General features: G+C 40.6%; 3 protein-coding genes across 7 annotated transcripts; all 3 read right to left on the bottom strand.

The window, feature by feature from the left end:
* Window positions 1-1,348: 1,348 nt before the first annotated feature.
* On the bottom strand, window positions 1,349-5,354 carry LOC104232729 (protein WVD2-like 7). Of its 2 annotated transcripts, none has more exons than XM_009785990.2 (9): window positions 5,048-5,354; window positions 4,487-4,936; window positions 3,565-3,936; window positions 3,222-3,280; window positions 3,055-3,129; window positions 2,383-2,485; window positions 2,222-2,284; window positions 1,964-2,074; window positions 1,349-1,686 (listed from the first exon to the last, which is right to left on the bottom strand). In XM_009785990.2, the coding sequence occupies exons 1-9, from the start codon at window positions 5,114-5,116 to the stop codon at window positions 1,459-1,461; spliced, it is 1,530 nt and encodes a 509-aa protein (XP_009784292.1). In that variant the 5' UTR covers window positions 5,117-5,354; the 3' UTR covers window positions 1,349-1,458. The 2 variants fall into 2 exon arrangements, with proteins under 2 accessions (XP_009784292.1, XP_009784293.1); XM_009785991.2 differs by having other exon boundaries at window positions 3,565-3,933; window positions 5,048-5,318.
* A 917-nt stretch (window positions 5,355-6,271) lies between these two features.
* LOC104232728 (uncharacterized) lies at window positions 6,272-23,038 on the bottom strand. 4 transcript variants are annotated; one of them, XM_009785988.2, is made up of 4 exons: window positions 22,892-23,038; window positions 7,844-7,951; window positions 7,503-7,567; window positions 6,272-7,419 (listed from the first exon to the last, which is right to left on the bottom strand). In XM_009785988.2, exons 1-4 carry the CDS (start codon window positions 22,979-22,981, stop codon window positions 7,272-7,274), a joined length of 411 nt encoding a protein of 136 aa, XP_009784290.1. In that variant the 5' UTR covers window positions 22,982-23,038; the 3' UTR covers window positions 6,272-7,271. The 4 variants fall into 4 exon arrangements, with proteins under 4 accessions (XP_009784290.1, XP_009784291.1, XP_070024285.1 ...); XM_009785989.2 differs by having other exon boundaries at window positions 7,508-7,567; window positions 22,892-23,022; XM_070168184.1 differs by lacking the exon at window positions 22,892-23,038 and adding an exon at window positions 8,070-13,747.
* A 691-nt stretch (window positions 23,039-23,729) lies between these two features.
* On the bottom strand, window positions 23,730-26,044 carry LOC104232725 (uncharacterized). The gene is made up of 7 exons (XM_070166469.1): window positions 25,940-26,044; window positions 25,812-25,843; window positions 25,623-25,708; window positions 24,929-25,077; window positions 24,812-24,861; window positions 24,634-24,708; window positions 23,730-24,405 (listed from the first exon to the last, which is right to left on the bottom strand). The coding sequence occupies exons 1-7, from the start codon at window positions 26,042-26,044 to the stop codon at window positions 23,967-23,969; spliced, it is 936 nt and encodes a 311-aa protein (XP_070022570.1). The 3' UTR covers window positions 23,730-23,966.
* Window positions 26,045-26,562: the final 518 nt, after the last annotated feature.

Here is a 26,562-nt window from a genome sequence, read left to right as displayed (position 1 = left end):
CTCACACAAAAATTTGAGCTTCAATTGGAACCCCAAGCCCAACTCCAGGTATTTAGAATCGGATCTATCTAGGCATATTTATGGTTTCAAATTGAACTCGTTGCTTTCAGCTCTAGTGATATTTACAATTGTTAAAACATTTAGATATATAGCGAGATCATCTCACTCATTCTGAATCCACTGACTCTATATTCTGGATTCGCCTTTGTAGGGATGTTAACAAGTTGAATTCCCCTCCCACGGCTGGGTTGTTCACAAAGGTATCAACAAAGCCCTCCAACCATTCAAAGCTCACATGCAAGTGTGGTAGGTCTAAGTGCACATGTTGTCATATACACACTGCTGGAAAGGCCAAGGGGACACAAAAACTGAGGGGTTGTGACATTGTTTCTTGGCCTGGCTTGACCTTTTTTGGGTTATCAGCTACTAGCATATTGGACCATTTGGCTAGTGAGTACATGGATTTTGATGATGATGAATTTTACCATGGTGCTGATAATGTTGCTTAAAGGCAACCACAACTGGTTGTTGATCTGATTGCTCGCCAGTTATAGTAGAAATTGAGGAGCTAGATAACTGTGATGACGAAAGAATGAGTTTTTATAACGTGGGAGCTGTGTGGAAAGGGATTGAAGAAGATGGAGATTGGTGTTTGGTGGAAGAAATGTGATCCTAGTCCTTGGCTTGGGCTAATGTATTAACTGTCGAATAGATTGTTGTACCTTGATTCTTTTATGTTGAAATTGATTTTGCTGTGTAAGTAAAACAGTACTTCTTCGTATCAGATATCATGTATAGCTTGAGTTACTTGACATGCTCGAGCATGTTCATGTGATAAATAATAAAGCAGGACTATGCTGTAGTTATATATAAACGTCTTTGTCTTATGTAGCATAAGATGAAGCAGTTCGGTTGAGAAACACACTGCAGCCTTTTCATTTCAAATTGCGAAGGCCTTTGCCTGTATTCTTTCTTGTCATGTGCTGCACCTTCAGAGAGTTGCTAGCAGACAATGGACTATATATACTCATCATCTGATTTGATTCCCAGGGTGGTACATGGATTAGGCACTAGATTGAAAAAATATGATCTAGTTGCATCAGTTCACGCTTAAAAGAAATAATTCAACATTGTGTAAGAAAAAAAGAAAAATTTGAAAGACCAGTTACTGCAGCATAAGTTTGATATTTTAGGCATGCATTTCTCTCTGATGCTTAAATTGATCTGGGTTTGAACTTCACCCTGAAACTTTGTAGAATTTTACTTTATGATGTAAAAAAGCAGATACCATATGGAACAATGGCTCACACCGGAAAACTTAGCCTAAACACCAGGATTCAACTCTTCATAAAACAAAGAACAGGGATCCCTTGCATATAGATAGCTTTAACACAAGATATACATACAAGTTGCTTCTACAAGATTATGTGATGACATACATCATACATCTCTGAACATTCAATTGGGGGAGACTCCAAATTGATGTTGAATATTTGGGGATGCATTCTGATCATGAGACACTACCATTGGCAAGGTTTGAGAATTTAAAGGTTTTGAGCTATTCTTCTTTCCTGAATTCTTGTATGATCGCTTCTTGGTCGAATATGTAGAAGGCGGCTGCGATGCCATTGTGCTTTTACTGGGCTTTGTTCCAGGTTTTGGTGACTGAGAACGTTTTACTGGAGTCTGCACCAAAAAAACCATATGAACCACTGTCCCAGTGGAAAGAGCATGGATAAAACCAGAACTATACAAGATATGAATTCAGAAAGTACTTGTGGAGAAAAATGTTGATTATGACCATTAGTTCATTGCTTAGAATTTAGACTATTAGAAAAAGAAAACAATTGGTTGATCTAGTTAAATTCATTATGACCATGAATCACGACATGTTTTGACAATGGGGATAAAAGTGGGTTTTTAGGAATATCTGAATTGGAAATATAAACGATTATGGTATTACCTTTTTTGTGTAATTTTTTGTTGTTTCTCTTTCCTTGTAAAACTTAGGCAGGGGACGAGCTCTGAAACAAAAGCTTTGCCGAAGTTTCCTTATCTCCATTTCAGCTTTCTCCTGCAGGCAAAAGGGCATTCATTCATATCAAGTTAATTTGCTTTGCAACTGAAGAAGTCATGGCAAGGCACATTAAAGAGTTAAGTGGTTATGAAGACAATAGAGGAAGAAAAATTGCACAAGCCAATAAGGAAGCTCAGGAAGAACCTTGAATTTAGTTTGTAGCTGAACTTTCTGTACCTCCTTTGCATTGAATTTCTCCTCAAGCTTCTGAAGCAAAATAATAGGCGTAAGATGGGATTGGACTTAAGAAATGCAAGGAGATAATCCTGATCTGAAGATGCCAAAACATGTGAAAAAGTCCTTACCTGTTTCCTTCTTGCAGCTCTTTCTTCTGTCCTCAGCAGAAAGGGAGTGGATAAAGAGGGTGACTGTAGTTTGTTACGGCACGCTGTGAAAGACTTGGGACAACTGAACAAAAATACTAAGGTGAGAGATATTCAGTGGTGCAACCAAATGACAGAATCTTATAATCTCTATAATTCAACTTGGATTCATGCCCATAGAAGGCTTTTTCCACACACCTGGTGTATAATGGATTTATGCACCATTTCTTATTTGATATATCGATCCCATGCACGATAAACAATCATTTGATTGTGTAGTCTTAATTTCCACTCGCTTATTAACAAGACTTTGCCTTTCTGAATATAGAACTATACTACAGTAGAATCAACTGCCCTTCAACCCAAACTTCTAGTAAAAAGAATACTCAGATAATTTTTTTTTTTTTCTGAAGTAAAACTTTCCAAGAAAATCATTTGAATACCAACATATGTTGTTATATCTTTCATCCACTTGAATTTAAAAATGAAAGGAATCCTATAATGGTAATGTGTGTCTATGATTACTGGAATTTTCTATTAGCGGTTTTAACATGTCAATTCAACGCCCTTCTACCAAGATTTGTCGTCTTATTTAATCTACATATAGTTATCTACTGTCCTTAAACCCAAGCTTATTATTTCAAAGATACTTACACAGCTGATAAAATATTCCATTTAGGACCGGCTGTTTGACTTCCTGAAGCTGTTGGATGTATTGGTGTTGTCATCCTGTAAATTTGAAATTAGAAAAACAGCATGAATTTCATGGAATATTTTTGTAGCCAGAAAGCTCATACTGTCTTAATATGGTAATTATATACCTTCTATTTTCTGAAGATGGGGTTGTCATGGGACGTTCCGATGCACCGTCTGAAGTTGTCTGCAGGTGAAACATGAAGAAATCTTAAACAATTCCAGCAAAATTTGAGATTAAGTTTATTCTTGCATAATCAAGTCACTTATAAGGCAATTTATAGGTAAATCTCTTTGATAAAACATTAATTGTAAACCTGATAAAGATAGTACTCCTTTAGATGCTATCACAAGTTAAACTACACAAGTAATGTTAAAAAAAAATTACATTGTCAGTTTATATAACTTAAATCCAATCATTACCAGGATTAGTAGTAAATGAGAGATAAATAAACAGATGAAAGTGAGTACCACAGGAGTCCTGAGAGGAGTTGCACACTTCTTAACGGCATTGGGAACAACCTTTGAACTTTCCTTCTTGAGGGTGGAAGGAAGGGGAGGAGGCACCTTATCTGGCTCTTTGGCCGGGGTGAAATTCATCAATTTGCTTAAGGAATTTGAGGTTGATCTCTTTTCATTCTTCAAGACTGATGTTTGATTATCTGTGAATGGAGTGAAATTGTTTTCTTTATTGACATGAGGAGGAATGTTATGCCTAGCTGGTGAAGATGGGAATTTAGTTTTTATTGAGTGAACGGATAATTTGAATGATGAAAAAGCTGATCTTTTCTTGCTCGTAACACATGTAACATCATCATCGTCTTGCTTAAAGCTGGAACTCTGCTGAATCAATGATGAAAATCAGTTTCCATATACTACTAGCATATAGATCAATCAGTCAATTTTAATCAATCCATCCATTAATCAACTAAGTCCCAATCTCAACTTTGTTGGAGTAGTCTAGATGAATATTCTATATCTTTCCTCCCTATTAGAAGCCATTTCATTCAAGTAAGTACTAAGTAAATAATTTGTCACTTGTAAGGCAAATTAAGCTTCTGTAAAACTAGAGATTCTCAACATCTGATCACACAAACAAGTTAGTAACCAAACTACGCAAGTTTCGAGTCTTTACACATATAAATGTAACAACAACACCACTTATAAGGGGCGTGGTGGGATGGATAAGATCCCTCCACCCTTAATTAGAGGGCTAAAACTCAGAGCCATGAGAATAGAGAAACTCCGGGTAGGGAGCGCTTGCCTCTTTAATGAGCTCATGCAGTGTGAATTTGGATTAGTCAGGTCAATAGGTACATAAACTTATAAAAATACAAGAAACTACATTCATTCAAGTGAAAACAACACATAGAGATTTGTAATTCATATTTACCTTAGCCTTGAGCAAAGGTTTATCCGTATGAGACGTTTCACTAAGCTCTGATCCCGAAATTGTTTCTTTGTTCTCACGCATGATACCATTTGTTAGTTCTTTCTCTGGAGCAACAGGAGTTAAAGGACCCTGCAATGGAGCAGCATTTTCTGCTATTAAAGTATTTGGTGTAATTTCTGCATCGAGGTCTTGTTTAGTAGTGTTAGAGGAGGGAGTAGTATTGGATTGTTCAAGCAAAGCAGCAGCAGCAGCAGCCTTTTGGGCAGCAATTCTCTTGAAATGAGCTTCAAAGAAAGCTTTCTTTTGGGCAACAGAACCTGGTTGTGCATACCTCTCTGCTTCCTCCACGTAGCGTTTGTGAGAGAACGTCGACCATTTTTCCCATGCCAATGATTCATTCGTAAATCTCCCAAAAGAAATGGACTCCCCTAGAGCATGCATCCGGTTCCCCTGTATTTACAACAAAGAAGAACCTTTCAAAGGAAAGCTATGAAGAAAGCAAGAAACTGTGTGTGTGTGTGTGTGTGTTTTTAAGTATTGAAAGAAGCAGAGGAAAAGTACCTGTTTAGCTTCATTGGGTATGGCAGAAGCGTAAGAGAAGGCATGCATAAGACAAGCTGAATCTCCCATTCTAAGACGACAAGCTACAAAACAAACTTAGGAAACCTGGAACAGTACCAGAATGTTACCAGAAAAAATTACTAGGATTATTGTACTGCCGTTTTTGTTTTTCTCCCTTAAATTTTTTATTGGCGTGTAATTTCTGTTTACTCTCTGTATGGATCTAAGCATTTAAATTTGAAATTCAAATAGAAAAAAAAAGTGTAAAAAGGAACGTTGTTTAAAGGTAGGGGACCCTGCTAGCTGGTAGGGTAGGGAAAGAAAAAGTCGAGGAAAAAAGAAGTTGTGCTTGCTTGACCAAGTCAGAAAGCTTAGGTCTTTTTTCAGCTGAAGACGTAGGGCCCAACTTTTGAACTTGATCATACTTCAAAGTGTTCGACTGTTTTGAGAAACTGCAAGTGACAGATGATTTTCCGATTAATGTTGTCCCACAATTTGCTTCTCTGAATGTTACATCTTAACGAATATATATTTTGGATCATTTGTAGATAATCCAAATATAGTACTTAGCGAAGGAGTAACAATGCTTCATGGTTTAGGTAGATTTTTAATCATCATCTTAAAGGAGCGACGCTCTATTCGTACGATAGAGCAAGTAGAAGAAAATGTAAGGTGATGCTTTGAGTACTCCTCCAAGAAAATTTTCAAACATTTTCTTGCAAGTGATTTGACATGGGATCACCGTTTGTGTATCAAAAACACCAATTTTGTGTCTCATTAGTGTTTATTTTTTGTTTCCCAAAACGTGCTTCTTTACATAAAAATTTTATTTGAGAAATTAGGCAGGAGATTTTCATGTCACTCGCAATAGGGCTGAACCACCAGCTGTTAGCTGCTTAGCTTAGGCCTTAGGATACCATTTGAAATTTACCAAGAGTGAAAGAGCAATATCAAAGAGCTGGACCCAAGCAAAGGCCATAATTATCAATTGCTACAGTTAAAATGCTATTCCTTCACATGCTAACAACATTCTAATTTTGTGCTTTCATAAATCGAGACAGTTCAGCCATTTGCTGGTCAATGTTCTACATCATTACAAATACTAGTAATATTTAAGCATACGTTCTGTTTATGAAAAAAAAAGGAAAAAGAAAATAGAAAAGGAAGAAAGCATATATCAAGCTTCTGCCGTATTACTTCGCTTTGAATTAAAAAAATACTGGCTGTTAAATTGCTGGATGGGGAGGCTTCTTAAAAAAAATTGTGTACAAGAAGTAAAACAGAGGCAACAAAATGAGAGTATCAATAACCAAATTCGATCTCGAATCTTTTTCTAGTCCCCTTTTCTTAGTTATAGTTTTCAGAAGTTATGGCATATTTGGAAACAAAAGAATGACCAAAAAAGGAGGATATTCCTTGCCATGTTTTTTTTCTCTACCGTCCCGTCAAGCTTGTCTTTGTAACATCGACACCCCTAGACTTTTCTTTCATAATTGTTTAAAGCTAAAGATCTTCAACGGATCATGATATTCTTAAGCAAATCGAAAGCTGGATAATGGCCTTATAATCCATTCAACTGCAAAGATCAAACTACTTAAAGTAGAATAGCAAAATTTCCTCTCTGCCATACATAAACTTGACCACAGCTGCTTCTGGAACCTTTCTTGAGATACCATGGCTTTTCGACATGTTACAGAGATCTAAGATTTGCATGCTGTGTCAGCAGTTCAGCGTAGTTGTTTAACCTGCCACTGTGAAGTAGTTCTCTTTCACTTGTAATCCTTGCTTCTTTTCCAGTCCTTTATTGCCTAATCGCAACGGTTACAATAATAGTAAACAAACCAAAGATCCAAACCTCATGCAATGGAATGAACATTTTGGCGTCTCTACAGGGAATGATTAAGAAACCACGAATGTCATTAATTTTTCCAAGTTCCATTGATCCTTTTTTCAACTGCAATGCAATTCAACTTTTTGCAAAGTAGTTTCTTTTGAAATACCAGAATTTCATTGCTTAAAATATGCCACAAACTTGACTGCACAAATGACAATATATGAAGAACTAGTCATCGCCATGCCTTACCACAGCCTACTTTAAGAGGCTGGTCATTGTCCTACCACTTTGCGTGAGAAGATTGTCCTCTAACCATAAGCAGTGCAATTCTATTGTCTTCTAACCATCATCGACGTATAAGATTAGTATATTCATGGGTTGATTCAAAACTCACTTTCTTCTGGGAGGTTCCCGGCTCAGTCCATGTTTCTTTAGAGTTTTGACGTAATTTCTCATGAGAGTGAACTTCTTGCTCCCAAGATGGTAGAGGTAGTCCCACGTGAAGATGCCAGTCTTATGCAAGTCGTCAAACAATAACCTATATTGAACCACATGGAAGATATGACAAACAATTATCAAATGAAACTCCATATTGAAAACAAAGTTATGTGCTATTATTACCTCACCCCATAATTTCCAATAGGTTCAGCAGACATGATTCCCACATGTCGCCTCCCAGATATGACCTGATCCCAAGAGCATAAAAAAGGAGAAATTTGAGTATAATAAGAGGTCTTCAAATACTTAATAAAGCTACATCAAGAAATTGATGCTTGGTAACTGAATAGTAGCTCGCGTAGCTTCATTGAGCACTGTTAACACTTATAAGAATGGTCCATTAAAAAAGACCAGGATGATGAACTCTCCAATGTGGAACAGCAGCAGTACTTATAAATCATCTAAGCCTGGTAAAAACTACATGTTCAAACCAACAAAAAAGAAAGAAATTTGTATCTAATTACCTTATCACCACCAACTGATCTGATCTTACTATCGACGGCTGGACTATATATTCTCAAATACTCTGCTGACAAATTGTACAGACTACCATTGTCAAACTCCACCTCTACCTGGAGAATATTCACCAGACAACAAGTCAGCCCAAGTTCTATAATATCAGAAGCACACTTAGTAAACAAGGTTCCAGAAACTTAAAATTTGAAGTGCATATGTGTATAATACACCTACCATTAGAGACTAAATATTAGTAGATTCACAAATTTTGGAGACTTCTCAAAAGAGCAGCATACCAGCATCCGAGTGTTATATAGGTGGAACCATCAGTTTTCAAGAGTAATTACATTAAAGGGCAGCCTGATGCACTAAGCTCCTGCTAAGAGCGGGGTCCGGGGAAAAGGCCGGACCACAAGAGTCTATTGTACGCAGCGTTACCCTGCTATATGCGGTCAAAATCGAGGAGCGTGATTTTCGAAGTCTTAAATCGGGCTATAGGCTCGGTCCCGGGAGACTCGAAGTGGGGGGTCAGATCCGGCTAAGGGACACCTACCTTGAGTAAGCTGATCAAAGGCCTGGCAGGGCCTACATCGAGGACATCATAATCTCGAAGTCAATCAAGAAAGAGCGGGAATTTCTCAAGGACACGTGGACCTGGACATTAATTATAGGATAAGGGTTGTACGAAATGGTACAGGTCCGTACTAGGCCGTTATACACCTGTACCAATAAAATTCTTTACCTTTATGAGCAAGGTACTATAGTGAGGTATTCTCCTCCTATATAAAGGAGACCCAATCATTTTATAAAGACATCAGATTATTTTACAGCAATATAACATTCTTATTCTTCTCTTGTTTAACGTGCTCGGTGATTACTCTTCAGTTTTATTGTGTTTACTTTATTGTTCATACTTTATTGGTCTTAGCTCACCTCGAGGCCCCTACTGATTCAACAACATTGATTTGGTTTATTATTTCTTCTTACATAAGCTCAATATCACTTGTATAATCACTAGTATTAGAATATATCACGTATCTTTAAAACCACTAAATATCTTTAATTGTTACTCACATTTTTCGAGGTAAACAGTTTGACGCCCACCGTGGGGCTAAAGATAATAGTGATTATTTTAGTGCTAGTTTTCTGATAACACACGTCATTCTTCACACTTTTTCTTGTCAAAGATTCTTTGATTTCGGGATTAATCATGTCTAGCACACAGAATGCACCCATTCACGAGGACGAAGGTCTAGGGGAAAACAGCGGCATAGGGCTCGGTGTACCACCCGTAAACCCTGAGGGATGCCAAATGTGGAGCCAGTTGATAGTAGCTCCCACAACGCTCTAAACACGGAAGCAGGCACAGACCCCATAAGGAATGGACGAAGGGAAGCCCAGGCCGAAGGCCAGGAAACACGAGGACTGGAAAAAGGAGGAGTCAACCTCCAGGTGATATTCGAGATGTTACAAGCTCAGTAAGTCACCATCGCTCAACTCCAAAGTCAGAACAGAACTCCTAACACCGCTGAACCAGCAAACGCACAGCACGAACCAGTGCTTGAAAGGCCCGATGAAAGCAGCTCAGGGAATGACCCCACAATCATGAAAATGCTCGAGGAACTTACTAAAAAAATCGAGTCAGGAGAAAAGACGATAGAAGACAACGATAGAAAGGTGGAAACTTACAACTCCCGGGTGGACCAAATACCGGGAGCACCTCTAGTTTTGAAGGGTCTAGATGCCAAAGTTCATACAAAAACATTTCCCCTCAAGTGCGGCTCTGATGCCCATTCCCAAGAAGTTTCGCATGCCCGATATACCAAAGAACAACGGGACAACAGACCCTAACAAACATATTACTTCGTACACTTGTGGGATCAAAGGAAATGACTTGAATGATGACGAAATCGAGTCAGTATTATTGAAAAAGTTTTGAGAAACACTGTCAAAAGGAGCTATGATCTGGTATCACAACTTAGCTCCTAACTCAATTGATTCATTTGCTATGTTGGCGGATGCCTTCGTAAAAGCACACGCCGGGGCCATAAAGGTGGCCACAAGAAAATCGGACGTCTTCAAAATAAAACAAAGGGATGACGAGATGCTACGGGAGTTCGTGTCCCGATTTCAGATGGAAAGGATGGAATTACCACCGGTCTGCGATGACTGGGCAGTTCAAGACTTTATGCAAGGTTTGAATGAAAGAAGTTTGATAGCATCTCGACAGCTAAAGCAGAACTTGATCGAATATCTAGTTGTAACATGGTCGGATGTGCACAATCGGTATCAGTCGAAAATTAGGGTCGAAGACGACCAGTTGGGAGCCCCCTCGGGCTCAGTTCCCCCTAACCGATTCGCAGCCAATCCCCCAAGGGACACAGACCGGGGATCAAGATTCAACAAAGAACGATATCAACCATATGATCGAAGAAACAACGGCTCGAGCCACAACACCTCTCGGAGCGATCGAAGAAGTGACCAAGGTCAAGGTTCTCGGGGACTCATGAGCCAGAGCGGGTTTAACAAACACGTCGACCCCACCGAGGTCCCTAGATTATCATAATACAATTTCAGTATAGATGCATCGGGGATCGTCTCGGCTATTGGGAGAATCAAAGATACTAAGTGGCCCAGGCCGATACAGACTGATCCCTCCCAAAGGAACCCGGACTTGATGTGCAAGTATCAAGGCACGCACGGTCATAGAACGGAGGATTGCAGGCAGCTGAGGGAGGAAATAGCTAGGTTATTCAATGAGAGCCACCTTCGAGAATTCCTAAGTGGTCGGGCTAAGAATCGCTTCAGGGAGAGGGATACAGGCAGAGAGAATGAACCTGAAGAACCCCAACATGTCATTCACATGATCATTGGTGGAGTCAATGTCCCATAGGGACGGTATACAAACGTACCAAAGTATCCATTACAAGGGAAAAGCGGACTCGGGATTACTTGCCCGAGGACACCCTCACATTCAGCGAAGAAGACATCGAGGCTTTATCTCAACCTCACAATGATGCACTGGTAATTTCTATCCTTTCAAATAAAGTTCAAGTTATACGTGTTCTCGTGGATCCAGGTAGTTCGGCGAATATAATCAGGTCCAGGGTCGTGGAGCAGCTCGGGCTGCTCGATCAAATCGTATCGGCGTCTCGGGTCTTGAATGGCTTTAACATGGCAAGTGAAACAACGAAGGGAGAAATCATCCTCCTAGTCAACGTGGCCGGAACCATACGAGACACCAATTTCATGTCATTGAAGGTGACATGAGATATAATGCTTTGCTCGGAAGGTCGTGGATCCATAGCATGAGGGCGGTACCATCGACCCTCCACCAAATGATGAAGTTCCCGACGAAGGATGGCGTGAAAACAGTATATGGAGAGCAGCATGCAGCCAAGGAAATGTTTGCAGTGCACGACTCAGCACCAGTGTCGACTCCATCCACATCGGAAAAATCGAAGGACGAACGGGTAACCAAATAGCAATCACAGCTCGTGCCCTCGGTTGAGCCCGAGGGACAAATGTCCGATGAACAGGTGGCCGAGAACGAAGAAGAAGATTTCCTCACCCCTCGAACTTTTGTCGCCTTCGAAGAATCAGATGCAACGAAATCCACGATTGAAGAACTCGAACAGGTCATATTGGTCGAGCATCTTCCGGAACAAAAGGTATACGTGGGGACGGGGTTAAGCCCCGAACTCAGGAAAAAACTCATTCAATTTCTCATCAATAATATTGATTGCTTCGCTTGGTCCCATTTAGATATGACAGGGATTCCACCGGAGATAACTACCCATCGACTAAGTGTCGATCCCAGATTTAAACCGGTGAAGCAAAAGAGGAGACCTCAGTCTGAGGCATGCATTCATCAAGGAAGAGGTAACCAAACTTCTCAAAATAGGATCCATCAGGGAAGTAAAATATCCTAAATGGCTAGCTAATGTAGTGATAGTCCCTAAAAAGGGGAATAAACTTAGAATGTGTGTAGACTATAAGGATTTGAACAAGGCATGCCCTAAAGATTCTTTCCCATTGCCCAACATCGATCGATTAATCGATGCTACGGCTGGCCACGAGATCCTTACCTTTCTCGACGCCTACTCCGGGTACAATCAGATTCAAATGAACCCGGAGGATCGGGAAAAGACTTCGTTCATCACGAAGTATGGTACATATTGCTACAATGTAATGTCCTTCGGGCTAAAGAATGTAGGGGCCACATATCAACGCCTAGTTAATAAAATGTTCGCACATCAGATAGGCAAATCCATGGAAGTTTACATTGATGACATGCTAGTTAAGTCCCTGCGCGCAGAGGACCATTTGACCCATTTGCAGGTAACATTCAACATCCTAAAAGAGTACAACATGAAGCGCAACCCCGAGAAATGCGCTTTTGGAGTCGGCTCGAGCAAGTTTTTGGGTTTCATGGTATCAAACACAGGTATCGAGATCAACCCCGATAAAATCAAAGCCATCGAGAAAATCACCGTAGTGAACAATGTGAAAGTCATGCAACGGCTAACCGGATAGATAGCTGCCCTAGGCCAATTTATCTCGAGGTCATCAGATCGGAGCCACCATTTCTTTTCCCTACTCAAGAAGAAGAACAGCTTCGCATGGACTCCGGAGTGCCAACAAGCCTTGGAAGAGTTCAAACGGTATCTCTCGAGCCCACCCCTACTCCATACTCCGAAGGAGGGTGAAACACTCTACTTGTATTTAGCCGTGTCCGAGGTGGCGGTAAGTGGCGTGTTGGTTCGAGAAGAGCAAGGTACATAATTTCATGTCTATTATGTGAGTCAGACCCTTGAAGATGCTGAAACCAGGTATCCACATTTGGAAAAGTTAGCTCTTGCATTAATAAGCGCATCTAGGAAATTAAAACCATATTTTCAAAGCCATCTTATATGTGTGCTGACTACATACCCACTTCGAAATGTCTTGCATAAGCCCGAATTATCGGGCAGATTGGCCAAATGGGCCATCAAACTCGGAGGATATGATATGGAATATCAACCTCGAACAGCTATCAAGTCTCAAATTTTGGCAGACTTCGTAGCCGATTTCGCGCCTGCCCTCATACCCAAAGTAGAAAAGGAAATTTTGTTAAAAATGGGTACATCATCGAGGGTATGGACCCTCTTCACAGACGGTGTCTCGAATGTGAAAGGGTCCGGGCTCGGCATTGTTTTAAAACCACCTACGGGTGGTGCCATCAGGCAATCTATTAAAACTCCTAAATTGACTAACAATGAAGTCGAGTATAAGACCATGACTACAGGTCTTGAACTAGCCAAGGGCCTCAGGACAGAGGTTATTGAGGCAAAGTGTGACTCTCTTTTGGTAGTAAGTCAAGTAAACGGGAGCTTCGAGGTTCGAGACGACCGAATGCATAGGTACTTGGACAAACTCCAAGTGACATTGCACCGCTTGAGGACGTTAGATCATGTACCCCGAGAGCAGAATAGCGAGGCCGATGCACTTGCAAACTTGGGATCATCAGTTGAAGAAGATGATATAGTCCCGAGGATTGTCGTCCAACTATCGAAGTCGGTGGTCGAGGAAGGCCATGCATAGATTAATTCAACAAGTTTGACGTGGGATTGGAGGAATAAGTACATCAACTACTTGAAGCATGGTAAGCTCCCCGTGGACCCAAAAGAGTCGAGAACACTTCGAACCAAAGCAGCTCGATTCTCACTCGATGAAAATGGAAGGTTGTACAGAAGAACCTTCGATGGACCATTGGCAGTATTAGGGATGGGCATATTTCGGTCGGAACCGAATAAACCGACCGAACCGAAATTTTTTTTATTTCAGTTTCGGTTATTCAGTTTGTTCGGTTGGTTTCAGCTTAAAATTTTAAAATTTCAGTTTTTCGGTTCGGTTTTCGGTTATTAAGTTATTTAGTTCGGTTAACCGAAAAACCGAATTATTAGCATATAGGTTCTTTAAGTTATATATAGGCTAAGCCCATAGGTAATAAATTAATACTATTAGGTCCAATCTATCAAAGACTCAACCCAATTAAGTAAGTCCATCAACTTCCCAATCTTAAAGACTTTCACTCTATTAAAGCTTCCATAGCATATATGATAGATACCGGGAGGATTTCACAAAGAGTTGTAATTTACACTATGTTTGAATTTTATGATCCATTATAGTGTGCAAAATTTAGTCTATTTTTTTTTATAAACACAATATTTCCAACAATTTCAAAGTTTTGGGAAAAAAAACAAATTCGACGGTCCTATTATTATATAGAAGGAGCCCAATATGATAATGTTCAAACCGAAAACCGAACCGAAATTAGAAAAACCGAACTGAACCGAACTTATTTCAGTTCAGTTTCGGTTACTACTTTTACAAAACCAAAAACCTAATAACCGAACCGAATTTCTTCAAACCGAATCGAATCGACCGAACGCCCACCCCTAGGCAGTATGCTTAGGACCCGGGGATACCGATTACGTACTACGAGAAATCCACGAGGGTACTTGTGGGAAACATTCTGGTGCAGACTCTCTAGTTCGGAAAGTGATCAGAGCAGGATACTATTGGGATAACATGGATACCAAGGAGTTCGTCACAAAGTGTGAAAAATGCCAAAAATTTGCGCCGATGATCCATCAACCCGGTGAGCAGCTCCATTCGATCCTATCCCCGTGACCGTTCATGAAATGGGGATGGACATCGTCGGCCCCCCACCAACGGCGCTAGGTAAAGCTAAATTTATTTTGTTTATGACTGACTACTTTTCAAAGTGGGTAGAAGCGCAGGCCTTCGAGAAGATAAGGGAAAAAGAAGTCATCGACTTCATATGGGACCACATCATATGTCGATTCGGGATCCCCGGCGAGATAACATGTGACAATGGAAAACAGTTCATTGGCAGCAAAGTGACAAAATTCCTCGAGGACCATAAAATCAAAAGGATCATATTAGCACCTTACCACCCAAGTGCAAATGGGCAGGCTGAGTCCACCAACAAAACCATTATTCGAAACTTGAAGAAAAGGTTAGATGATGCAAAGGAGAAATGGAGAGAGGTGTTGCCCAAGGTATTATGGGCATATCGGACAACATCGAAGTCAAGCACGGGGGAAACTCCGTTTTCTTTGCTATATGGGTCCGAAGCTTTAATCCCAGTCGAAGTCGGGGAGCCTAGTGCAAGGTTTCAGCATGCCACCAAAGGCTCAAATCGCGAAGCTATGAACACTTCACTCGAACTACTCAATGAAAAACCTGAGGCTGCATTAATTCGAATGGCCGCACAAAAACAAAGGGTCGAAAGGTATTACAACAGGAGGATGAACCTTCGATATTTCAAAGTCAGGGACTTGGTCCTAAGGAAGGTCACTCGAGACCCAAACGAAGGAAAGCTAGGTCCCAATTGGGAAGGGCCGTACCGTGTCCTCGGAATCGTAGGGAAAGGATCCTACAAGCTTAGCACAATAGCAGACGAGCAACTACCAAACAATTGGAATATATCGATGCTCAAGCGATATTATTGTGGAGGTTTGACCTCCTCCCCTTTTCCATTTGTAGTTAAAACTAACTCCTTGCAAATATTTAATTTGAGATATAGAGGCATCTCTCAGCTCGAAAACCTTGGGTTTGAAAGCATGCGTTGCACTCTTTTTTCCTTAGATAGGGTTTTATCCCAAATGGGTTTTACTGGTAAGGTTTTTAACGAGGCAACACCTATATGCTACCTAATGAGCTTTTTTTCAATCAACCTCGAATACTAGGGGGCATCACCTTCGGAGGTTATATATTTTTTTCAGAAAGATATTTCACGCCTAAGAGGGCTTCTGTAGGGTAACTTTGTAATGGGCCAAACGGTCAGATGAATCGTGTCCATATAGAATAATCGAGCCCCGACAGCAAAATGTGTACGCATTCTGGTTATATCGAAAACACTTTGTATCTCAAAAAAGTTTACTACCGTACGAGCTCTATACTCACAATCCTACGGGAAGCGGCTCGAGGGCCAAAACACCCCGAAATACTCGGGGACTGTCACTGACAGACAACACATCCGAGTCATCGAAAACTCGGACCCATAAGACCTCAAAGAGGCACCTTCCTCGAAGTAAAGGCCAAGGCCAATATACTCGGGGACTAACTCTTCGGACAAGTTCGAAGAGTTATCGGGAAACAAGTCCAAGTGACATACCCAAAGGCTACGGCCATATTAAAGACTACGGTCACATAAAGGCTACGGCCAAAATAGTGCGGCTCGGAGACGTCCGACTTCCGCTATAAATTAAAGGCCTTCAAACATTAAAAAACCGATTAAATCAGGCTACCCCCGGCAAAAGCAAAATATAAGGGGCCTCGATAAATTCGGCCTCGAAAAATCTAAGAGCTTCGATAAATCAGCCCTCAAACAATCCAAGGGCTTTGATAACACCAGCCTCCGGAAACCCCTTAAGAGGCATTCGATTATGTCCACGCAAACAAAACGACTAACGAGGTTCCAATATGTCGAGCCTTCGAAAAACCCAATGGGTACAAAAATACATGCTAAGGCATAACTAAAATTTCATTAAGTCTTTTAGCCGAAGTGAGGGAAAACTATATAGCCATTTTTAGAGGCCGAAACGGCCCAATTTAAAGAGCCCAAGGGCCAACCTAAAAGAGCCTAAGGGCCGATATACAAGAACCTAAGGGCCAGCTTAAAAAGAAAAATATAGGGTCAAAGAGCCATGAGAGTCTGAGATCCCGTTCTCGTTTAACTCGGACCCAAAGGTCCCGAGCTCGCATTAATTTAAATTTAAGTTTGGCTCGAGAATCATCTAAAACCCTAAGGGGTACGATCTTGGGCAAATAAAAGCCTAAGGGCTTGTTACGAGTCTAAACCAATGCTTAAACTTAACATGTGAATCATCGGAAATTTCCATGAACGGAGACAAAATAAAAAGTCAGCACAAATCAAGAACAGAGCAAAAAGCTACTTTATATTCATCCGAAAAATTTACAAAGCATATTACAACAAAGGGCCCTTATACAAAAATAGAAACCTAATCTATTTTCGGGGCCACGTCCACGGGAGTGCCATCTATCTTCTGGAACCTCTTCCCCTTTAGGAGCATCTTCTTCACTCTCCTCGTCCCCGGAGCCACTCACCACGTCCTCATCATCAGAGGAGACAAGAAACCTAGCATCGGTTTCCCGTGCCTGTGCTTCGGCTATCTCCTCGGCAAGGTCAAACCCTCGAGCACGAACTTCCTCAAGAGTCTCCCTTCGGGCTTGACATTTAGCCAATTTATTGCTCCGTTTTGCCCGGTTGGAGGCCGCCCTCAACTCAGCTTGAACGACTGCGGCTTCTCTCTTGTATATGTCAATGGATTTATCCGCCACAGCCTTCGTCTTCTCAGCTTCGTCCTTGGCTTGTGCAACTTCAGTCCGGGCTTTAGCCAGCTCGGCCCCCAGCCCCTCAATTTCCTTGGCCTGAGCCAAGCCTTTCGCTTCGGCACCACGGAACTGAGCTTCAGCCCAGGTCAGTTGAGCCTTAACAGCTTCCTTTTCGGCGGCAAGTCGATCCATGTTCTCCTTCCACTGGTGGCAATCAGCCAGAACTTGATTCAACTCACCCCGGAGCTGTCCAATCATGTCCAACTTTTGCTGCAGCTGAGACATCGAAGTATTAGCCTCCGAAGTAGGGCCAAGAATGCTGAACTTTGTTAAAATCAAAGTTGCCTGCTCGTCCAGCTCGGACTCACTCTTTTAGGCTTTGGCCAAAGCAGTTCGAAGATCCTTAAACTCCTCTTCCTTCTGACTATAAAAGAGCCTCGAGGCCTTCTCTTCGCCCGAGACTCTCTTAAGCTCGACCTCACATTGTTTCAGCTCGGCCTTGAACTTTGCAACAGCCTATATGTGAAATAAAAACGTGTCAATAGATGAGGAAGACGAAGGGAGAAAAACTTGCAATAGATAGGGCAGGTCCTTACCCGGGAAAAGGGACACTGGGCCTCTTCAAAAATTGAGGATGCATCATTGAAGTCATCGGCGTCCTCAACTCCAGCATAGCAACTTTGGTAAGGATCGTCCCCTATGACCTTACTTGAGTCGGGCATATGCAAAGTGTTGGCTTCCTCGATTGCCTCCCCAGAATAAGTTGGCAACGAAAGGGAATGACCTGTTGTCGCGACCCCGAACTCTTCACTCGGGGCGTTCTCATTAAGCTCGGGGGCCTCAGCATTTACCCCCTCTGGTATAGTTGTTGAAGACATAAGGACAATATCAACCTCCAAGGACATGGGGCCTTGCCCGTCTCTTCTCTTCGGGCATCCTCACCACAAGGTGGATTTTCTAGTTCGGAAGGCTTGGCGGCCTCGACTGGCTTCCCAGTCCGAGTCACCAGCGCCGATTCTTCCTCATCATCTTCCTCACCATCCGGGGAGTCATGGGTTGAGTCTGCGCCCGTTTGAGCAAACCTTTTCCGCAGCCTTCGAGTGGAGGTTTTCTTGTCTTGGGGGTCTTCGGGCTTCGAGACCCTCTTTCTTTTATTATCCTTCTCGGGCTTTGCATTTGAAGGCTTGGTAGTTTCCCTGGGCGGGGCCGGCCACATCTCGGACGCATCTCCAAGGCCGTGGTTCTTGGCCTCCCATTGGTCCTTCGCCAATTCACGCCACTTACGCTTGTCATAAGATTATGTAGCAGCTAGTTTCCTGACCCAAGCCTCGAGGTCGGGCACCGCCAAGGGCGCCCAAGCATCGGTTGCTAAAAGAAAGATGGGTAAGCCATGAAAAATGAAAGAACATGAATAGATACAAAGGAAAATGTGGACTCTACTTATGGTTAAAATTTCACCTCTCCGAGAACGACATTTTTTCCTCGGGGATGATGTTCGAAGTCCTAACTCTAACAAATCGGCTCATCCAACCTCGATCTTTGGTTTCATCGGTACTGGCGAAGAAGGACTTCATGGTTCGACGTTGTAGCTTGATGAGGCCTCGAAATAGCTGGGGCCGATACAACCGAACAAGGTGGCTGAGGGTGAATTCTAAACCCTCGGCCTTCTCAGAAAAGTACCGCAACATGATCACGATACGCCAGAACGAAGGGTGGATTTGGTCGAGGGTGACTTCGTATGTCTTGCAGAAGTCGATCACCACCGGATCGAGGGGGCCCAGTGTGAAGGGGTAAGTGTAAACACTCAAAAACCCCTCCTTGTGGGTAGTTCTGCTCTCATCAGGCCTCGGGATCTGAATCTTAACCTGGTCCCCCATTAACAATCCCTCCTTACGTCCTTGATGAGTTGCTTGGTTATCAGGCTAATATATCGTGACACGTGCTCGCATCGGCCTTCAACATCTGGAGGATTCTCGATACTGAAGTCCTTCTTGATGATGCAATCACCAGGGGTGATCTCTTCAAGTGTCGGCGGCACCACCGGTTTGACCGGCCGGAAGGCTGAGGAAGATGACGCTTTATCTTTTTTAGGGACCGTCTTGGAAGTTTTGGCCATGGTTGTAAGGTAAGGAATGCGAATGAACAAGGATGTCGCATTTCCGGCTAGAGCTTGGTATTTTACGGCGTTTAAAGAGGCCGAGGAAACAGGTAATTGAAGAAAGAGATGAGGATTGGAAGAGATTGAAAAAAGGTAGAGTTATTTGCTAAAGGAAGACGCCCCATATTTATAGAGGGGCAGCGACGGTTCGAAGGCGTTAATGGCTGACCGACACTGGCGTGCATTTAATGTTTTTGGGGAAATGGGCCGATGGGACGTTTCGGTCACTTCGAATGATGGCTTCACAAGGATGACGTCACCACTAGAGGTTCGAGAAAATCGAGGTCAAAATCATTTCATATCATTCCATTCTAAGAAACGCGGGGGCTATCTGTATGCGGTCAAACTCGAGGAGCATGATTTTCGAAGTCTTAAATCGGGCTATAGGCTCGGTCCCGGGAGACTCGAAGTGGGGGTTCAGATACGGCTAAGGGACACCTACCTCGAGGAAGCTGATCAAAGGCCTGGCACGGCCTGCATCGAGGACAGCATAATCTCGAAGTCAATCAAGAAAGAGCAGGAATTTCTCAAGGACACGTGGACCTGGGCATTAATTATAGGATAAGGATTGTACGAAATGGTACAGGTCCGTACTAGGCCGTTATACACCTGTACCAATAGAATTATTTACCTTTATGAGCAAGGTACTATATTGGGGTTTTCTCCTCATATATAAAGGGGACCCCAATCATTTTGTAAAGGCATCAGATCATTTTACAGCAATAGAACATTCTTATTCTTCTCTTGTTTAACGTGCTCAGTGATTACTCTTCAGTTTTGTTGCCTTTACTTTATTGTTCATACTTTATTGGTCTTAGCTGACCTCGAGGTCCCTGGATAGACAAGCTCGAGGCCCTTACTGATTCAACAACATTGATTTGGTTTATTATTTCTTACATAAGCTCAATATCACTTGTATAATCACTAGTATTAGAATATATCACGTATCTTTAAAACCACTAGATATCTTTAATTGTTACTCACATTTTTCGAGGTAAACACCTGCATTTCTGCAAGAGGCTATTTCCACGGCTCGAACCCCTGACCGGGTCACATGGCAGCAACTTTGCCAGTTACGCCAATGCTCCCCTTCTCAAGAGTAATAACATTGTGTATTTTAAACTGACATCTTAGGTCCATTTAATATGGTTTAAATCTTAAATATCATTTCATCCTTCTTCTTTTTTCCGATAAAGAATGGTGTTTCAAGCTCTGGAATATCATTTCATTCTTTCAATAGCAAAACAGCTACATTGCTTTTGAAATGCTTCATTAAGTTCAGAGAATTGCCATGGGTATCAATTTGAATCCAAAAAAATGCACTTGCAACTGATGTATACTTCCAATTCAAGAGTAAAATGCACAATGATGGGTTCACATACCTCGAACTAAACATATAATGCTAATAAGTGTGCATGGTAAGTGACTTACTAAATTCAAAAAAAAATGAAACAGTAATTTTACCATGGGGTTCATTAGTAAACAATACAAAAATTTATCCTAAAGTTTGAATCATAAGGGAGTTAAACAAAATTCCTTTTCAATTCAAAATCCAAAGCCTAACATTATTTTTCCAATGTCCAAATTTACTGCTCAAATTACTCTAAACTCCTCCTCATACAAACATAATCACCACAAGAAGAAGTGTTAATCATCCAATGGAAGAAAATAAAGATGAAAGTAACTTTCTCGAGAAGAAGTATCATCAACATACTATTTTAATATAATTTCCATGGATACTGCTGCAGAAATTGCACAGGTCTAATACTTTCCATAATCCTATCCACTCCCAGATACACTATATTTAAAGAAAGGAGAGGTATGGAAATTAATACTACTATCTTTTGAATAACACAGTAACCATTTTCTTGGGCAAATTCTTTTGCAGTGGAAGTTAAAGCATGTTAGTAAGCTTTAATTAACCAAGTAATAAGTTTAACACAAACTTCAAACTAAAAGCGTGTCCCAGAATTCTTTGATTAAAAAATATTACTTTCATTAAGCACACTTGTATGAGTAATTTCTTCTTAAGGGGTTAACGATATCTATTTGATTGTTTTGCTAGGAGCTGATAAATGCTGAGCTGATGTAGTTCTTGACAGTAAGCCAATCCATTGGTCTTTTAGGCTGCAGAATCAGCTCTCAAACTGATACTAAGGCCTCATTTGTTTGCACTTAATGGAGGTCTGAATCTTAATCATTCAGATTTCAAACATTAAGTGCATTTGTTTTTAAAGTCTGAATCTTAATTATTCAGCTCTTAATCATTAAGTGTGTTTGTTTTTTTTACTTCACAACCACTTAATAGGTCTGAATAGGTCTGTATGATTAAGATTTATAACAGAGACTTAATTTCATTAAGATGCTATCACATATTCATTATTAACTGCCGCCACTGCCTACCATTATCACCTACCACCATGCCACCACCATAGTCAACCACCACCACCACCATCATCCTCAATCATAGTCACCACCATTATCGACCATCACCATCCATCATCCCCACCACTCCGACCACCATCATTCTCACTCACAGTCAACACTTATCCACCTCAACTACCACAACCAACCACTCCATCACTATTAACAACCACAGCCGGCATCGCCCATCATTATAACCTACCACGACCTTCCTCAATCACAAATCACCACCCGCCATTATTAACTATCACCACCCACCACCACCATCCTCAATCATAATCACCACCACTACCAATCACTACTAGCTACTAGCATGAACCACCATCATCAACCAAAACTACCACCAACCACCGCCTCTAGTCGGCATTCACCTGTTAGTCATCACCACCAACAACTGTCATATTTTAAAAATATATATATATTATTGATAGAATATTAGATTAGTTAGTATTTCATTTGAATTTTATGTTTATTATTTTTCAAATAAAGATAATTTTTATGCATTCAGATGTTAAAAATCAAACAGTCTTAATTTTAGTATTTAGATCTTAATACACATCTTAATATTCAGATGTGTATTCAGATTCGAATGTCTTAATCTTAATACACATCTTGATATTCAGATATGTATTCAGATTCAGACGTCTTAATCTTAAAAAAAAACAAATGAGGCCTAAATACATTATCAACCATATTCACCTTTGAAAGAAAACTACTCTTGTAATTAGACAATTACAACTTAACTCCATCAGAATGAAATTGGGGGAAAGGTAAGGGCTTGAAGCCTCCTACAGCATACGCAAAGCTTAAAGTTGAAGGGGTACTCAAAAATCCAAGAAAGACATCAATAAACTCAGAAAATCCGCAGAAAAAAAAATTATTGATCTTATTTAAAAGGAAAAATACACATGATTGACTCAATATTAGAATAAAAGCAAAAAGAGAAAGACAAAGTCATCAATCAACTGCACCTCAATTACAAATTAATTCGAATCAGTTGTATCTAATTCTTTTTTAAACTGTTTTTTTCTATTTGAGTTCATTTCTTTTCAATACTAGAAAAAGAAAAGAATGAAAGGAGAAAATCTATAATAAGAAAGAAACGTACAAACTTAGGAGCGTGAAGAGCAAATTTGGTGAGACGTGGACAGTTTGCAGCAGTTTGTATGCTTCGAAAAGTCGTTTGTACAACATACATCTTCTCTGCTTCTCCTCGTCTACAGGGAGTCTCTTGGGGGGACTATGTACGTTTGATATTATTGGGCCGGGTACCCGATTAAGTGGTTTATAGCTGAAAAGTAGCTCCGTGAGTGAATATGGGCTGTATATTGGATCCGAGCCTTCAGATCCAGCACTTGACTGTGCTGCTTGGTTCTAGCAATGTATGGGGAAAGTGCACAAACAGCCATTTTTAAGGCTGCTATTTAGGAATTAGCCAGCCATAATAAACCTTTGTGCACTTTCCCCATAGTGGCTATCTGGTGTCATTTCTACCACCCTTTAAGCTTCTTTACTTTTTAGCACATTTTTTTTTCTTATTTAACACCTACAACATTTGACCAACATCTTTTATTTTTTCTAAAAACATTTTATGATTTTATGAAGTATCAGTTTGTATTTTGTATAGTATAATATAAAGAGGTAAAGTACTACTTTATATTATTTGAAATTTTAAAAAACTTAAAGGTAAGTAATTCAATAGGTTCAAGCAATAATAAGTGCTTCACTGTCAGTTGATTATCAGACTTCTAACTCATTGTGATCATCTAAAATCTAATCAAGCAGACATTAGACAACAGGGACTAATCATGGCTTCTTTAGGAACAATTGTCAAGAACTATAAAGCATAGACAGACAGAAAAGAGAAACAGATATTCTGCTTCAAATGCTGTGTTGTTGACGCGAAATGATTAAGCGGCCACAATGACTTTCCAGTAGGGATGTTAAACTCAGTGCTTTATAAAATTGTTGGTCTCTGTAATATTTCAGCTGTGTCTTCTGCATACACATTTATAGCTTGGACTTGCTCACTCGGAGTTTGTCAATTAAAAAACATGCATAAGAATTCAAGCAGGCAAGGAGGTCCAATACGTTGTTTGAACTATCAAGAATACATCATTCTACAAGTTTGGTTAGTTTTCACTATTGCTTTAGTGACCTCACATTATCTAAGTTTATGTTCTTCAGTCTCTAATATGAATGTTGTTAATGGCTCTTGATGCCATGGCCCTCAAATTCGATCTGGCCAGAGCAAGAGAATTCCTATACTGCAATCGCAATGCTAATGCAGCATCCTGATCTTGGCTTGGTGGTCTCCTTGCCCTTAGACTAGTCTCTCCACCTCCGTTTGATGTCCCAGATGGCCTGACACTATGTATTTTCATAATGTGAGAATTCCTTCTTTGTGGATCTCGAGAGCCAGATTCTGGACTATGTAAAGCTAGGACCCTGTCTATTCTGCTTCTTGAAATATTAGAATGACTAGCAATTCTTGCTGGACTTTGATGCTGAGCTTCTCTACTATCTGAAGCTCCAGCTGCCTTTCTTGCTTCAACATCTTTAGGAAATAGTAGTTGAATTGTATTCCAAAGGACTGCATTGACAGTGCAAGATTTCCCATTGCTGCAATATCAAGTCAGGATGATCACACAATTCTGCAAGTGTTGATATTTTGCAAACCTCGGATAAATAAATAAAAGTTCATCTCTCTGAAAACACGTAATCTTTTAGATGTGGCAATTCACATAAATCGACAGGAAGTAAAAGCCTAATCATTTTTTTCTTCCTCAATAATATCTACCCTCCAGCTTAGTACAAGTGTTCAGGAATGCTAATAAATAGGAGTAGTACCTGATAAGATGTCTGCACTTAGGGCATTTCTTCCCGTATTTATCAGCAGCAGATCGCAAACACTTTCTACAGAAACTGTAGACATAATAGGACCAAATAAGTTAGAACCTATTACTGGAAATTTTTACCAAGTATTGTTGTATGAATCTGAGTTGATGTGGATGTCAATTGATTGTACCTGTGTCCACAAGGAGTGGTACTGGGCTCAAAACAAATCTCCAAACAAATCTGCAAATATAAATAAAATAACTCAAACTTGAAATCAACATTTCAAGAGTGGACTCTTGACTCTTACGGCACAAGAAAGCTCTTCACGAAGTCGATCCACGCAGAGATTGGCTGAAGCAGAAGAGGATACACAAGAATTCTGTTTTGCTGATGCTTCAGCTTCTTTCTTATCTCCTCCTCCTGTGGATTTTGGTTCTGTCTTCTTTTTCTCAGTTTCTGCTCAACATCGAAATGAAAATTATTTTACTACTTGTAACATGTTGAAATTAAGGTTTACTCATAGGATTTGGCTCTGGATTCCTTTTCTCAGTTTCTGCTAAACTTTGAAATATTTTTTTTTTTAACTTTTTGTCACATGTCGAGATTAAGTGCTCATTGCTTATGTAGTTATGTTGTCACACTTGCATTACGTATGGTGATTGGCAGAAAGTCCCTTTAGTTTGTCATCTTTAATATCAACAGAAAATGGAGAGAAACTCTAGTATTAAAGAACCCTAAATTTTGTCTCGAATTATTGAGGATCGGAATGAAACAGTTCCTAATTGAACAAAATAAACATTAAGAATTCACAAAAAGGACACCAACTAATTTGGGATCAAAGAATTCGGATTGGATGGGAATGGAGAAATCTCTCAATGTGAGCACTTCCTCCTAGGGCCTTACCGGGCACGAATCTAAATTAGTCAGGCTGGTGCATTCCGGATATCAAATGGCTAAACCATATTAAAAAAAGATCGGACTTGAAAATATATAAACAAAACCTTGTTTTGAAGTGTCATCATCATCATCAAGATCAAGAACAGTAACGCGCACGGAAGCAGGGCTCTTCTTCTGAGCCCTTCGTTTCCTGGAAATATCACAAAACTTTGAGCATTTCCAATCACCCAAATAAAACTTAACCAAGAATGTAATCAGTCGATGTTAAGTACTATTACATTGTAATTAATTACCTTCTGGAATTAGAAGGCGGCGTCACGAAACGCTACAAACCAGGAAGTTTCTTTTGTTTACGTTGGGATTCAGGAGTGTCTTGCGCAATAAGAGTAGCCATCAAAAGCGCTTCTTCGTCCCAACCCGCCATTGCAGCCACTGATCTGAATCTTGGGCTGAACAACGCCTCACGTTTTTCTCCATTTTCGGCTTTTGAGTTATTGGGGGTTCTCTTCAGCTCTTCATTCACCATTCTGTATTGCGATTCCCTGTTTCTTGGATGAAAGGAAATGTTGCTTGAGAGAAAATGGATGCAGGTTTTTTTGGCATTAACCGTCAAATATTTCGAATATTACATGGGCTTCTTTCTGGACCTAACGGCTATATTTTTTTCTCCACATTTTCTTCTTATGTTTTAGATTAACTCTAGTTTTAGTCCATTTATTGCAATATTTAATACATTTGACCTTAGATTCTATGAAATTAATGAGTTTAGTCCTCCAATAACCTCCCTATCGAATTCGTAAGCCAGCCAAACTAGAGTTTTCCAAGGCTTGAGTAATTATGTCTAGCCATGAACTCCATTTTTATGTTCAATTTTGGAATGGAAGATTTAAATAATTGTATACGGCCAAAATCATATGCCTCCGACCTATAGGCTCGAGGGTCCGTCCTAGGCCCGAGTCCGGGCAAGGCCGAGTTCGAGCCCGATGGACCAGACTCGAGCTCGAAGACAAAATGCAATACCCAGAGATAGGAGTACGAGGAATA

This window comes from Nicotiana sylvestris, chromosome 2 (genome assembly GCF_000393655.2).
Source record: "Nicotiana sylvestris chromosome 2, ASM39365v2, whole genome shotgun sequence".
NCBI classification, from domain to species: domain Eukaryota; kingdom Viridiplantae; phylum Streptophyta; class Magnoliopsida; order Solanales; family Solanaceae; genus Nicotiana; species Nicotiana sylvestris.
This window is presented reverse-complemented; position numbering and strand designations above follow the sequence as displayed.

Bases quoted from the DNA above. Each gene is read 5' to 3' on its own strand.
- LOC104232729 (XM_009785990.2), bottom strand. From the start codon at position 5,116: ATGGGAGATTCAGCTTGTCTTATGCATGCCTTCTCTTACGCTTCTGCC. The intron at 4,937-5,047 runs GTACTTTTCCTC...TTGTAAATACAG, and splicing joins TACCCAATGAAGCTAAACAG to GGGAACCGGATGCATGCTCT. The intron at 2,075-2,221 runs GTTCTTCCTGAG...TTTTGCCTGCAG, and splicing joins AGCTACAAACTAAATTCAAG to GAGAAAGCTGAAATGGAGAT.
- LOC104232728 (XM_070168183.1), bottom strand. From the start codon at position 17,486: ATGTCTCAGCTGCAGCAAAAGTTGGACATGATTGGACAGCTCCGGGGT.
- LOC104232725 (XM_070166469.1), bottom strand. From the start codon at position 26,044: ATGGTGAATGAAGAGCTGAAGAGAACCCCCAATAACTCAAAAGCCGAA. The intron at 25,844-25,939 runs GCGGGTTGGGAC...CCTGGTTTGTAG, and splicing joins TCAGATCAGTGGCTGCAATG to CGTTTCGTGACGCCGCCTTC. The intron at 24,406-24,633 runs GTACTACTCCTA...TTGATATTGCAG, and splicing joins AAGTGCAGACATCTTATCAG to CAATGGGAAATCTTGCACTG.